Source organism: Vombatus ursinus, unplaced genomic scaffold (genome assembly GCF_900497805.2).
Source record: "Vombatus ursinus unplaced genomic scaffold, bare-nosed wombat genome assembly UNPS02014831.1, whole genome shotgun sequence".
Lineage (NCBI taxonomy): Eukaryota > Metazoa > Chordata > Mammalia > Diprotodontia > Vombatidae > Vombatus > Vombatus ursinus.
This window is the reverse complement of record NW_020954609.1, coordinates 1,233,972-1,249,270: the sequence shown is the minus strand read 5'-3', so window position 1 is coordinate 1,249,270 and position 15,299 is coordinate 1,233,972. Positions and strand designations below refer to the sequence as shown.

Below are 15,299 nucleotides of genomic sequence, written 5' to 3'. Positions count from 1 at the left end.
TGAGGATTGGCAGTGACTACAGCAAAATGAACATTTGTATGACATGGGCCTTTAGCCAAGCCTGGGGTGTTTTGAATGCCACTGTGTATGAAGAAGACTCCTAAGTGGTGGAGAGAATCCTAATGCAATTCTGCATGCTTACCTGATGAGTGCAACTGGTGCTGGAGCTTCAGAGAGAGATATGTCCGGTTGCAGACTTTTTTGATTCCAACTCCAGGGGAAGGAGGAAGAAAGCATTTGGAGGCTATAGGTATGTAGGAGAAGACAGCTCCTCAACATGTCCCTGATTTCCTCCTGGGTAAGATTAGGGTCTCTGTCCCTTGGTTTGAGCAGAGTTCTCACTCCCATCAGATAAGTTCCTTCATTCTTGTGTATTTTACTGATATATTCTATCCTGTATAGCTTCTTCACTTCCTATTTGTTGCTTGCTTGGATAAGTGTGTTTATTCACTATTCATTTTTTTGTGATGCTTGGTGGGAAGAGGCCAAGCTGAACCCTGAAAGCTTGGGACAACTGTCCCCACTTAAGACTGAATCAGCAATATTTGGGGTGGCAAAAATCTGATCAGCACCCTCTGCCTCCTCTGATTAGTGAACAGAGTGATGAGCTTCTCCCCAAACCTCCATTTAAGAGGGCTGACCTGGCCCGTTGCACCCCTTTGGACTTTTCCATCAGTCCTCTGTGCCAAGTACCCTCCTCCTTTTTCAGCTTGCTTTTGGGTGTTGTCTTCTCCCACTAGGCTGCAAGCTAATTGAGGGTAGAAGCCATCTTTCTTTTTCATATTTGTTTCCCCAGCGCTTAACACATTGCCTGGGCGGGGCAGCTAGGTGCGGTGGATAGAGCACAGGCCCTGGATTCAGGAGGACCTGAGTTCAAATCCAGCCTCGGACACATAACACTTACTAGCTGTGTAACCCTGGGTAAGTCACTTAACCCTCATTGCCCAACCCAGAAAACAGACAAACAAAAACACACACACACACACACACACACACACACACACACACGCACTGCCTGTCATGTAGTAGGGGCTTAATAAATGTTGACTGACTGGCAAATAGATACAATTGTAGTCCAGCACCCCTTTCAGAGCCTGGAGACTGACAGCTCCTAACCAGAGCCCTTCTCCTGTTCCCCTCAAGGTAGGAATCTCAGGTTTTCCTTGGAGAGAAGTGGTCAAGATTCTAGCAATATCTATCAATGCCTTATTTAGAAAACTCATGTAGACATACACACATATCTCACTTGGGCACACACACATACAATTTCACATTTGTTACAAAGGTTTTGTTTTTCTTTTTTTCTTCCAGTGGAGAGATAGTAGAGAGATAATGGGGAGGGGAAATTAGGGAAAGGGTGGTCAAAAGAAAAAAAAAATAAATGCCCATTGATTGAGGAATGGTTAAGCAAATTATAGTCCATGAGTATAATATATTATTATTATACCATAAGAAACAATGAATATGAAGCATGGGGAGATTTATATGAAACAATGCAAAGTGAAGTAAGCAGAACCAAAAACACAGTGACTAGAACAATGTATTTTTTTTTTGTTTTTTGGTAAGGCAATTGGGGTTAAGTGACTTGCCCAAGGTCACAGCTAGTACGTGTCAAGTGTTTGGTCTGAGGCCGGATTTTGAACTCAGGTCCTCCTGACTTCAGGGCCGGTGCTCTATCCACTGCGCCACCTAGCTGCCCCTGACTAGAACAATGTAAATGGAAAGAAAGAAAGAAGCTGAGCACTATGGAATGATCACGATAGAGCCTGGCTCTGAATGTGAGGGAAGAAAAGTGATGGTTCCCCCTTCTTTGCAAGAATTCAGGATTATGACTATCAGACTCAGGTGATGTGATGGGTGATGTTGCTATTCTGCTTTTTCTCTTTCTTTTCCTGCTTTGTTATAAGGTATTGGGTTGAGGAGGAAGGAGGGATGTATTTGGAAGTGAAGAGGATAGAAAAACAAAATGTCAAGAAAAATGACATTTAAAAACATCTGATCCTATTACTCCCCTCTTCAAAAACCTACAGCCTTCCATTGATGACACAGCATTCCTGGACACCCTTTCCAGTACTGACTGTACTTTCACTCCTTCCCCTTGGTTCACTGGTCTGGGTGGGGGAGTTGGAATACTCCTTGCTCCCCATTGCCACTTTCAAGTTCTCCCCCTACCTCCATCACTCAGTAACTTTCCCTTTGAGATTGATATAATTCACATCTTCCACCCAATCAAAATCCTGGTAACTGTTGTCTACAGATTTCCAGGACATTCTTCCTTCCTCGATGAATTCATTACCTGGCTCACAATTGCTCTCTCTTCTTCAACTCCTGTCTTCATAATAAGGGACTTCAACATACATATTGATACTTCCTCAAACGCTCTAACCTCCCAGTTTTTCAACTCACTCACCTCCCATGAGCTATCCCTACACTCCACCTCAGCCACGGATGATGGTCATACCCTTTATCTTGCCATCATCCACAAATGTACCACCTCCATATTCAAGAATTTTTAAATTCCCTTATCTGACCATGATCTATTGGCTTCCTACTTCTCTTTCTGCCTTCTCTTACCAAATCCTACTCTTCTTCTACACTGAGACCTCCAGTCCTTTGACCACTAGGTTTTGTCCCAGTCGTTCACTCCTGCACTAGCTACTCTCTCCTTTTTTTCCCCATCTTGATTTCTTGGTGATGCAGTTCAACTCTACACTGTCCTCTTCTCCTGAGTCCTTGGCCCCCTTATCCTATCACCAGTCAGGCTCTGTCAAGTCTTAAATCACTTTCCCTATCTGCTGCCTTCACTACTACATAAATGCTACTGAATGAAAGCAAAGAAAACCATGCAATCATTCTGATTGAGTCCACTACAGACTTATGTTACACAACCTCAACTAGGCCCTCATTGCTGCTAAACAATCCCTCTACACCTCCCTTGTTGATTCACTATTCCACTCTCCACAGCAGCTCTCCCAAACCTTTTCATTCCTCCTCAAAACTCCTATGGCTCTCTCTCTCCCTACCTTCTTAGCTGAGAATCTTGCCTCATATTTTACTGAAAAAATTGAGGACATTCACCATGAGTTCCTTCTTCTCCCCTCCTCTTCATCTCCCATCACCCAGTCGCCTTCTGCCACTATTTCCTCTTATACCTCTGTCTCACATGAAGGGATGGCCCTCTTCCTTACCAAGACCAACTTTCCTACCTGTGAAAGTTATCCCATTCTATCTAGTCTCCTCCAACAGATTGTCCTCTCTATCTTCCCCACTCTCTCACTTATCCTCAATCTCTCCTTGTCCATGGGATCTTTCCTTTCTGCCTACAAATATGTCCATGTTGCCCCCATCCTGGAAAAAAAAAAACTTTCCCTTAATCTTTCTATCCCTGTAAGCTATCATCCTATATTTCTTTTTCTCTTTGTGACTAAACTCCTCAGGGAGTGGTTTGCTATTTCCCTTTCCAGCTCATTTTTTACAGATGAGGAAACTGAAGCAAACAGAGTTAAGAGACTTGCCCAGGGTCACACAGCTAGGAAGTGTCTGAGGCCAAATTTGAACTCAGGAAAATTAGTTTTCCTGACTCCAGGTCTGGAGCTCTGTCCATTGCACCACCTAACTGCCCCCAAAAGAATGGTTTGCCATTTCCCTCTCCAGTGGATTAAAGCAAACAGAGGTTAAGACTTGGCCAGGGTCACCCAATTAGTAAATGTCTGAGCTTGGATTTTGAACTCAGGTCTTCCTGGATCCAGGCCCAGTGCTCTATCCATTGAGTCACCCAGCTGCCTCCTAAAGGGGGAAGACAACATACAAAAAGAAGCTGAAGAAAGGGGTGAGGCAGAGAAGGTACTTGGCACAAGAGAGGCAGGGCATGACGGAGAGGTCCAGAGAAGTCCAAGGACAGGATGGCTGGTGGTAAATGAAGACCTTGGAGCTCCTGCCCCTCCTCCAATCAAAGGGTCCATTCAGAAGGGACTACTGATAAGATATGAGGGCCAGGCAGATTCAATTTTGCAACACCATGAGATTTTCCAATGATGGAGAAGGAAGGCATGATGGAGGAGACCAGAGAAGCCCAAAAGCAGGGTGTCTGGTGAGAAATGGGGCATGAAACTTTCTCTCATCTACTCCATACCCAGCTGAATGTGATTTCTCTCTCCTCAATTTCCCCCTAGCCCTTGTCCTGAGTCTCCCTCTCCCATGCATCCAGTACACTCTCATGTATCATAGTTATTTGTGTACTTGTCTGGGAAGGCAGAATGTATGGTATAGGGGGAGTCAGAAGCCCTAACTTTAAATCCTGCCTCTGACACTTGTATGGTATTAAGTAGGTCACTTCAAAGTCTAGTAGTCTATACCATCTAGTTACCTTTCTTTCTTTGGCTTCACAAATAGCCTCCTCTACTGATTGTCCTATCTCTCCTACTGCTCTTTCTCTACCTCCTTTGTTGCCTACTCTCCCTTTTCCTACACCCTTCAACTGAACTTATTCACTTTCCCCTCAAACCTGCTCCATGGTCTCTACAGCCACATTGGACCTTCATACTTGGGTCGCTCTTTCCCATAGCTGAGACCTTATTTAGGCCATTCACCTTTGCCCCAAATGTCCTCCCACTCGTTGTTACTCATGGAAATCTGACCTATCCTAAAGATCCAGCTGAAAAGCTTTGTCTTCATGACCTATTTCCTGAGAAGCACCATTGGAAATAATAATTTTGCACCATAGACCTTGAATAATACCCCACTAGAACTTCCTTTATGCACTCACATGTTCAGCCTTGGATTTCAGTAATCTGTTGCCCTATTTAGCTGTCTGCTTCATAAGGAAAGGTGTTCTGTCCTAGGCCTTAGCACACAGGGCTTTGTTTATAGCAAATGGAGAAACAACATTCATTGGATTGAATTACACTCACCTGCTGAGCCTTATCTCCCACTACCCCACTTCAAGCACTCTGGGTTCCAGCCAAACTATACTACTGTTCATACTCTGATCTCCTCCTTAATAGCTGGCAAGATTTCATGAACTAGGACTAAAGCAAGCCCTGCTCTTGCCCATAGAGTCAATGGCAAAGGTGGTTGGAGCTTTGGGGGGCAGGAAGCTGAACCAAACTCCAGTGTGGGAAAATGGCTTTTGTTTCCTAGCCAGTTCTCAAATTCTTCCAAGACAAAAAGTCAACCAACTTCAATTCAATAAACATCTATTAAGCACCTACCGTGTGCCAGTCACTGTCATGGGTACTGAAGGAACTGCCAGGAAGGGAAGTCCCTCTATTGTTGTAAATCAGCAGCTGTTCTTCATCCACCTAGAGCCTTAGACAGTGGGTTCAGAGCACTGAAGGGCTTAGTTACTTTCCTGGGGTCCCACAGCCAGTATTGTCTCCCTGGCCTCCTTTCTCTCCACCATTCCACACTGTCTCTCAGATGCTAAGGAAAGATCAAAAATTGACCCAGGCCCTACCCTCAAGGGGCTTATAGTCTACTGCCTCATTTATTGAGAATGGATTTCAATGAGGAGGGGATAATGGTTTATAATTAGAGGACAAAAAAGAGGTGAACCTGGAAGAGCTATGATGGGCCTCATGGTTTTCAGACAGATGGCAAAAAGCTGTGATGAATGACTGTCTTCCTAGAGTGCTGAGAGTTCCATGAAAACTCACTCCACTTACTACCTCAGCATATACTTATCTGTCCAAGTTCATAGGATCATAGATTTAGAAATGGAAGGGACCTTAGAGGCCTTCCAGTCCAATGCCCTTATTTTATAGATGAAGAAATTTGGTTTCAGAGAGTTGAAGTGTATCTGAGGTAAGAGTCACACATATATTTTTCTGATTTCAGGGCTCTATCCACCATACCACCTAGCCCTGACACTGGATTGTAACCTCCTGGAAGGCAAGGGATATCCTGTGCATCTATATCTCCTCATAGTGCCTATTGCAGTACTAATGTGCTCAGGAGATTTTTTTTACATGATTAGTTGGGCATCCCATGACCCAATAACTTATTGGGGAATGTTCAACCCTACAAATCCAACACCATCACAGCCAGTACCAAACCCAAGTTGGCCTGTCCACTGGAGGGTATCATCATGAAATCTACCACCAAGATTTTGTCCTTAAGGTGACTTTCCTGAGGGCAGATTTCATGTCTTTGTTTCTTAAGGTGTAAATAAGGGGATTTAACATGGGGGTCACAGCTGCATAAAATATGGAGAAGATTTTGTCTTGATCTTGAGATTCTTTATTCTGAGGCTTCAAATAAATACAGATGAGTGTCCCAAAGTAGATGGCAACTGTGGTCAAGTGGGAGCCACAGGTGGAAATGGCTTTTAGCCTAGCCTTTGTGGGGTGAATTCTGAGGACTGCAACAAGAACGCGCACGTAGGAGGCCAAGATGAAAGCCAAAGGCACTGGCATGGAGATGGTGGCAGAAGCCATCATCAGACCCTCCAGCAAGGTGGTGTCTGAGCAGAGCAATTTGAAGATGGCTTGGACTTCACAGGAGAAGTGGTTAATGGCATTTCTCCCACAGAAACTCACAGGCACTGTCAAAATTGGAATAACAGTGACCAAGAGCGCCACTGTCCAGGAAGCTAAGGCCAGTCCCCTGCATACTCTAATGCTCATGACCACAGAATAATGCAGGGGTGTTGAGATTGCCACAAAACGGTCATATGCCATGATGGCAAGGAGGAAGCACTCAGTCAATGCCAAGAAGGCTCTGAAGGCAAGCTGGGTAAAGCAGTCATTGTAGGAAATGGTAGGGAAATCCCATAAGGCATTCATCATGATGAGGGGGACTGTGCTTGTGGAGAAGAGAAGATCCAAGAAGGATAAATTACTGAGGAAGAAATACATGGGTGTATGAAGCCGAGACTCACCCCACACTGCAACTATGATGGCGCTGTTCCCAAGCAGTGTCACTAAGTACACAAACAGCAGTGTCCAGAAGAGGGCAATCTGAGATGCAGGCTGCTGGGACAGACCCACAAGAATAAACTCAGTCACCTTGGTGTGGTTGCCAATCTCTTGGTAATTCATTTCATAGTGCCCATGGAAAGGTGGGTGGAGAGGGCACAATGAAAAATCACAGTTCTTGAGAAATAACCAAGGTGCTCAGATCCCCAAATGGCAGAGTTTATCAAACCATCTCTTACCTGACACAGACTTCGAAGAATGATTGTCAGGGCTCTGTAGGGCTGTGAAATCAATAGGATTGGATCTCATGGGAAGTTATTGATTTGTTTTTTTCTAAATATCAGTTTGTATCCGATTATTATTTGGGCATCCAGGTTCTTTTACTTCTTCAGCTACCACAACATTCTTTCCTCTTCACCTTGTAGTGGTTCATTGTTCCCAAGGGTGATCCCCAATGTTCTTGAGAACCTGCAGTCTGTAGCCACCCAAAGGAGGGAAATGTTTTTTCCATTTCTTTTCACCAATACCTGGACAGGAGCAACTTAAAAAGGAAGAAGAGGCATTTTGTGAAAATCTCCATTCTCAATCTTAACATTCTCATAATCATTTCATCTTATTTAACTCCTGCTTGTGGAGATATGGATTGTTTGGATAAAATGAGCTTTGGTACTATTTGCCAAGTATGCATATACAACATCGAATCGCTCTTGCTTGATTAAGGTAACGCAATTTTGCTTCTTATCTTTCGTGAAGGTTTTGTAGGGTCAAAAAGTTTCAAAACCCTCCTAGTCACTCAGATTTGAAACCTCATCATCACTTTTGACTCTCAAGTCCACCATCCAATCCATTTTTGAGTCCTGTCCCTTCTCCCTCCACAATGTCTCTGGCCTTCTTTCTGCTCACATTGCTCTCTTGGATTGTTGTAACACCCTCCCCATCAATCTTCCTGCCTCCCAGCTCTCCCCTTCTCTAATCCAGCCTTCCCTCTGGGGCTGCTGAAATAATCTTCTCCAAGCCCATGTCTAATCATGTCACTCACAACCTTTACATGATTTCTTAGCACCTGCAGGCTAAAATACACACTCCTTAGTCTATTGTTTATTTATGACCTGCCGTAGTTGGCCTCCAACTGGCTTTCTCAGCCTTTTTTCACAGTCCCCATCCATGTGCTAGCTCTGTGTTTCAAGCAAACCTTGTGACTAGTCAATCCCTGAACTCCAAGTGTGCAGTATTCCATCCTCATCGTTGCCTTTTGGATTCCTTATCTTCTTCCTCCAAGCCCTAGCTCGGGGTCAGCCTCCTTCCTATAGCCTTCCCTCATGCCTCAGCCATTTGCATCCTCTCCTCTTTCAATGTTCCTGAGGCCCACTTGTAAAAACTTGCTTAGGTTCATGTTGTCTCTCCTAAGTCAGGGGTTCTTTTCCTTTGGTGTATCCTGGATCCTGTGGGCAGTCTGGTGAAGCCTGGGAAAGTCACTTCACCCTGTTTGCCTCAGTTTCCTCTTCTTGGAAAAGGAAATGACAAACAGCTCCAGTATCTTTGCCAAGAAAATGGGGACATGGGAGTCAGACACAACTGAACAACAACATCCCCAGTAATTAGCACAATGACTGACAGGTAGTTTGTTGTTCTTAATAAATGTGGGGTTTTGTTAACCCTCCTCAGAACAATGCTCTAGGACTACAAGGAAGCCAATTATATTGAAATACCCTCATCAGAAAAAATTGAAAACCATTCCAGCTTCCCTGATCCTCCAGGACTAAGATTGTTCCCTTTTTAGCTTTAGATCCCCAGGGCAGAGTACAGGAACAGCAGACTCTTAAATGTTTGCTGAATTAAGGGAAACTGGATTTAATTGACTGGGGCAAGTCTTTTTACCTCTCAGTTTTCTCATCTGTAAAATGGGGAGATTGAACTCAAGTCCATTTAAGTCTCTTCCGACCCTTTTGGAGGAGATGATCTCTTCTGAGAATAGACCATCATGTGTCCTAAATGGGCTTTGGAACTGGTGGGTCCCTATCCCCACAATACTGTTATGGACTCAATCACAGATGGATTTAACCTTGTAGTGCCCTGGGAAGGAACAGGACAAAGCAGTAGAATTAGTTTTTCCAGTTCAAACTTGGGTGCAAATCTTATTCCTCCCAGATTTTTTCTATATCACTGATGAGCACATCACGAGGAACATAGGTCTGGGCTGAGGCCAACCCTACTTGGGTCAAAAGTTACTTGCTTGCCAAAGAAGAATGACTCCAAGTTCAAATATGAATTGTGTTTTCTGCCGAGGCTCAAAGGTCACTTGGGTTCAATGCTCTAAACATTGCCCTGGGTCTCAGTGACTCAGTGACTTGGTGGTCTGCTTAATAGTGAGATATGTGAACCTCCTTGAAGCCTGAAGAGGTGCCTCAACCTCTCTTTGTAATTACTACTTCCTCATGGATTTTTGTGGGCTTATGTCCTTCTTCCACGGTAATATGGTTCCTCACAGCTGAGGGGGCACAATGTGAGAAGAACATTATGGGTATCTCAGGATTAGAACAGAATGGAAGCATTTTTCCTGCCCCATCCCCCCATTGGTTGGTTCTCAGGTTGTGCTGGACATCTAGGAGAGAGGCAAAGGCCCACAAGCCAGTAACTGGTGAAACCCAGTCTGACTGCCCCAGGGGCTATGGTGTGCTGCAGAGGGCTTGTCTCAGGCAACCTGAGTTAGAATCCTGGCTCTGCCACAGGCTACCTGGGTCACCTTGGGTCACTTCCCTACCTTTCTTAGGGCCTCGGGTTGCTCAGCTCTAAAATGAAGGAGTGAGACTTGAAGACTTCTACGCTCCCCTCCAGCTTTGACCCCATGACCCTGTATGCTGAGGAGGCTAGTAGAATGGAAAGAATATTTGGTGTCAGAACCCTCATTCCCTCATTCTGTCACTTGTCACCTATATGACCCGAGGCAAGTCTCCTCCCTTCTCTCCTTGGGGCTTCAGTCTCTTCTTTTGTAAAAGGAGAGCATAAAGTCTCTGAGGTCCCTCCTATTGCTCAGGTTCTGATTCTCACTTGGCTTTGCTGAGGAGCGTCTTCAGATGAAAATATGTGCTAGGGAACTGAGCCAACTTCCTTGCCAAGCTTCTGGCAGTAGGTCCCAAGTCAACCCCTGGGCTGACAGTACTGGTTCATCACCAGTGAGATGTGTTCTGTGGTCACTGAATAACCCTAGTTTTCCAACCTGACAGGAAGCGGGCACTGACAAGGTATGCTGGTGGAACCCTTAGCAAGTGAAGCCCAGAGGAAATAATTAGAGACTTGGGCTCCACCATAACAGTGGGGAGCGGCATTCAGGGAGCCAGGGTTTTCCAAACCTCTGGAGGACCAAGCAGCCTGACTCCTATTGTCTGCTCACAAAATTTACCAAGAAGGAAAGGACAATGCAGCCCTCATTGAGTTCTCAAGGCCAATTCTATGCCCACCCTGCCAAGGCATCATTTCTAGGGAATCCCAGTCCCACCAATGGTCAAAGCACATCTGTCCATCCAGAAAGCCCTGAGGAACACATGTTAAGTTCTCAAGAAATTGGATAGGGAGAGCCCCACCCAGTCTATGCTGCTCCCTGACACAACATAGGAATCACTGGCCAATGAGAATCCAGATGCTCATTAAGCACTTTCCCTAGGCAAAGCTCTGGTCCTTAGATTATCTGGCTTGAGTCCCCCTCCAGGCCAGGGAGGGAAGTGATGCAGGCTTGTAATCACCATCTCTACAGAGGATGATTAGGAGGCTCAGGGGGTGAAGTGACTTGCCCAGAGTCCCACAACTAGCAAGAGTCCCAGGCAGGACTGGAACCTTGCTCCTGACTCCCAGTCTGGCACTCCCCATCCCCTGCATGAGGCTGCCAATCAAGAAGCTCACCACCTGCTTGGGGAGAGGAAGGCTACATGCACCTGGACAAAAAGCAACAGGCATTTGCTAAAACTCTGCATTGTGTGGAGGCAGAGACATGCAGGCTGAGGTCTGGGGGAGGCAGAGAAGATAACCCAAAAGACAGGCCTTGAAGGATAAGTTGAATTGGGAGTGCCAGAGAGATGAGTAAAGTGGAGTACGGGTGAGGGAGTGGCTATGTTAGAGACATTTGGAGAGGGCAGGATGGAGAGATGAGTTGGAGCCTAGCTACAGAGGGCATTCTCTGTTGGACAAAGGAGATCGTATTTCATAAGTAGGCAGTAGGAAGCCAGGGATAATTTTTAAGCAGGGAAGGGAGAAGCCCCTATGAGAGACCAAGGCCTTAAGCCTAGAAGCTATACGAAGGAGGGAGCCCAGAGGATAGTTGCAGAAAGATGGAAAGTATAAAAAGTAGTGACAGTGTAAGAAGGCCTGGGTTATGGGAATGGCAAGCAGAGGAGAAATCTGAGACAGAGAGACACAGAGACAGACAGAGAAAGAGACAGAGAGACAGTGAAAGAGGAGAGACAGAGACAGAGACACACACACACACACACAGAAACAGAGAGAGAGAGATTTATTAGGGCTTTGTGAATTCCTGGAATGTGGGCCCTGGGGAGTTAGGATTCAAAGATGAAACTGAGGTTTTCAGTCTAAAAGATGCTGGTACCACTGACTCAAATGGGGAAGTCAATGGGAGGAGCAAGTTTTGGAGGAAAGGTAATGAGCGTACTTTGGGATCTGTGACACAGCAAAAGATGGGTCCAACAGCAGTCCTATGCCTTCAAATGTGTCTCCTGCCTGGTCTCCAGCCTCCTGTGGGAAGAGAAAAAACAAGGAGTCTACTGCCTTTGTGGTGAAGGGAGAGGGCACCACTTCATGCAGGGTCTCCTGCCTGTCTCCTGCTTCCTGATGGAACACCATTCCACAGGGCAGCAGACTCCTCCCAGGGAAGAGGAGAAAGGCCATTCCATCAAATCTGCAGCCTGGCCTCCTACCTTGGGGAAGGGGATTAATACCATGCCTTCAGTTCCAAGTACTGGTTTCCTCTCCTGAACTGTCTAAGGCCTTCAGAGGACTCCACCCTGAGGCCAAACTTTTATGAACAACAAACAATTATCTAAACTCTTTCCTAAATGATTAACAAACTCCTCCTGGGTCCTACCCTCCCCATCTCAGGGATTCTGAAAAACCCTCCATCATCATTCAAACCCCACTGCCTGTCCCCTATTGCCAGATCTCTTATTCCCAACCACCAGCTCCCTCAATCCACACCCACCCCACAATGTTCTGCTCTAAAGTTACCCACTGCGCTCTCTGGTATATATGCTCTGTGGGTAACAAAGTTGCTTTCATCTTCAGTCCTTTCCTTTCCTACTATTTCCATCTTCTGGCTCTCACTGACACCTGGCTTTTCCCCATAACACAGTCTCCCTGGCCACTCTTTCCAGCACTGGCTGTACTTTCATTCATTCTCCTGGACTCACTGAACTCTCCTTGTTACCCACTGACTCTTCCAGGTTCTCTCCTCCAACCTCCATGTCTCAGTAACCTCTCCTCCTTTGAGCTTCACTCAATCCATATCCACCACCCAAAGTTCTGGTTACTGCTGTCTATGGGCCTCCAGGATCTTCCCCCTTCTTTTGTCAGTGAATTCAGGGACTGCCTCCCAGCTACACATGACATGGATTACTTGAGGCTTCGTCTTTCTGAAGGAGAAAACAGAGGCTTGGGATTTCTGGTTTTTTTCTCCTCCGTATTTTTTAGGTTTTGTTTTCTTTGTTTTTTTTTCCCCTTTTCTTCTTGGTACTGTTCATGCAAAGAGGACTGCCCAATAAAATCTTGAGATCTGCTCCTTCCAAAGCGGGGAAGAAAAGACGAGGATTTGGGGCTGGCTTTTGGTCTTCTTCACATTTTTGTTCAGTTTGGTTTGTTTGTTTGTTTGGGGCAGGGGGTGCAGGGGGTGGGGGTGGGGGAGGGAGGGTTGGCCTTTTCCCCTTTCTCTCTTTTAGTATTGCCCATGCCAGAAGGAATGTCTGGTCAAAGTCCTAGAAGCATTTAAATGATGTACAATCCTCTAGAAGATCCCTAGGACCTTGCCACCAATGGGTGGTATGTGATAGGACCAGTGTTTGCTTAATGCAGCTTCTTTCCTCCCACCCACAACATGCGAAAACTTTAGCTCAAAGAAGACAAAGTTGTCTCCAGGACAGAATTGGCTCTAGCTTCCCTGAAGCAGCTTCCTGAATATTCAGGGACATAAAACGTCCCAACCATGTGGTCTCTCTGATTTGTTGGGTGCCTAAGATCCACAGAAGTCACCCCACCCTGATGACCTGATCACCTATTGATCAGATGTGTTTCCATATGGAGACTAGGGAGACTGGCATCAGAGAAGTTACATACCACTGTATCTTTATTGCATATCCTTGCTATGTCAGGGCAAAGTCAACTGCCTTTTGTAAATATTTAGTAACTTACTTTGACATTCATTTAGTGCCAAAATTGAGCATGAACTAAGAGAGTGCTGGCCCTAGAGCCCACCTGCAACAGGAGATAGACATAAGAATTCATGACCAGAGTAAGGAGCAGTTTCTTGGCCATGGTCACCAGGTAAGTGGCCAGGATAAAGGTTTTCTCTTTCTCTTTGTCATTGGACAGGCTCAGGAGGAACAATTCAAAGATAGCAGTTTGTTTATCCTTTCCATTGACCTGCCAAAAGTCAGCATCATTTGTAAACCAAGACCAGAGTTTCTTTATACACTCAACCAATGTTCATGCTTATAATTGTTCCTATTTATGTCAGGCTTGAAGGTTTACAGAGTACTTTTCTCACCCTCCGCACTGTAACTTGCCTCTCCACCCATGTCATTTCCTGGACAATTGAGTCATAGCATCCATACTCTACCACCCTCATCCAGAGCCTGCTTGCAAACTTGACTGGTCAAGCAGAGCTGGACCTAGACTGGAGTCATTGAGTGGAGCTTTCACCTGAGTCTCCATTCTTATTAGAAGTACCTTTGACCCCCTTACTAATCAAATCCACTTGCATCATTGCCTCATTTTCACCTTCAGACAAAGGAGTCCAATTTCCTGAAGGATGTAGCACATGTGGGAGTATATGTATGTGTGTGTTTGTAGATGCAAGTAGAACACTGCTGAAACTTGAGGGCTCTTCCCTGGATAGGACCACAAAGAGAAGGACAATAAAGGGATGAAGGAGAGAGATGAGCTGAAAGGATTAATAGGAATGAGTGAAAAAAATCAAAGGGATGAAGGAAGCTGAGACAAAGAGGGAAAAGAATAAAGAGGTCAGGTGAAGGGATGGAGATTTCAGGGGTTGGAAAGAGGCTACAGAAAATTGGTGAGGGAACCAAAAGGGAAAGTTAGGGGACCAAGCTTCAGGACTCTCTGCTGCTGGAGCTAGATTGAGGAAAATTGCTCCTAATGAATTAGGGTAATACTTCTTCTGCATGGCTCTTAAATTTTTCCTCACAAGAGCCCTATGTGACAAGCATTACATGCATTTTACTGATGAGGGAAACCAAGGCTTATAGAGGTAAAAGACCTTGCCCACAATCTTCTAGCTGAAGGATTCAAGTCCAGATGGCCCAACTTCCTATCCAGCACCTGAGAAAGTGTGCCATGCTCCTTTCTCTTAATGAAGAGAAGCAAAGCTCTGGACAGTGGCTGGAGTTGACACTGTGGAGACCCATTCCTTGCCCCTAGCCTGGAAGCCACATCTTACCTGTGGGCTCAGTCAGCTCTCATCAACTCATCAAGGGTCCTTGAACCACTGAGCAAATCCTGTTTATAATTTAGAAGGGCTGCTGGTGGCTGCTGCCTTCTCACTGCCAATTTTTCACTTTAGACTCAGGGTTGAGTTCTTGGCAGGCTTAAGGCACATGAGAAACAAGAACTATTGCCTTCTGATCTGGGTGGGACTGGAGGAGATAGGAAGAGTCCACTGGGACCAGTGTCCTGTGCTCTTCTCAGGGCTTGGAGAGTCCTGGGAACAGATCCCTCCAGCTGCTCATTAGAATAGACTAAGTAACCTGGGAGGACCTGCAACTCAGAAATAGAGAAGTGGCCTCTAGTGATGGACTTCATTCTTATTAAGGGACTAGAAGGAGGGAGGAAGGAAGTTAGCATTTATTAAGGGCCTACTGTGTGCCGGGCACAAATTAGGAATGTGGCTCTATAGAAATATCCCCAACCCCACTTTTCACAACCACCTAAAGCCAAATAAACCATCAACAACAGGGTCTTCTTTGAGTCTTTTGCTGGCCTATACCATTTCTTCATTCATTTCTTCATTCCACAAACCTCTATATGATACCTCACAGAATCATAGACTCTGAGTTGGAATAGACCTCCAATTTCTCCAATGCGCACTCAGTAGCTTTTCTGTACTTAAGCAGAATTAAGTGTTTAAGTAGAAATCCCCTTGCACTGGCC

At 45.4% G+C, this 15,299-nt stretch overlaps 1 protein-coding gene across 1 annotated transcript; it reads right to left on the bottom strand.

Annotated features, from left to right (window-relative positions):
* Nucleotides 1–6,092: 6,092 nt before the first annotated feature.
* On the bottom strand, nucleotides 6,093–7,037 carry LOC114025519 (olfactory receptor 13H1-like). Its single transcript, XM_027838963.1, has one exon. The coding sequence runs from the start codon at nucleotides 7,035–7,037 to the stop codon at nucleotides 6,093–6,095; it is 945 nt and encodes a 314-aa protein (XP_027694764.1).
* Between the last annotated feature and the right edge of the window lie 8,262 nt (nucleotides 7,038–15,299).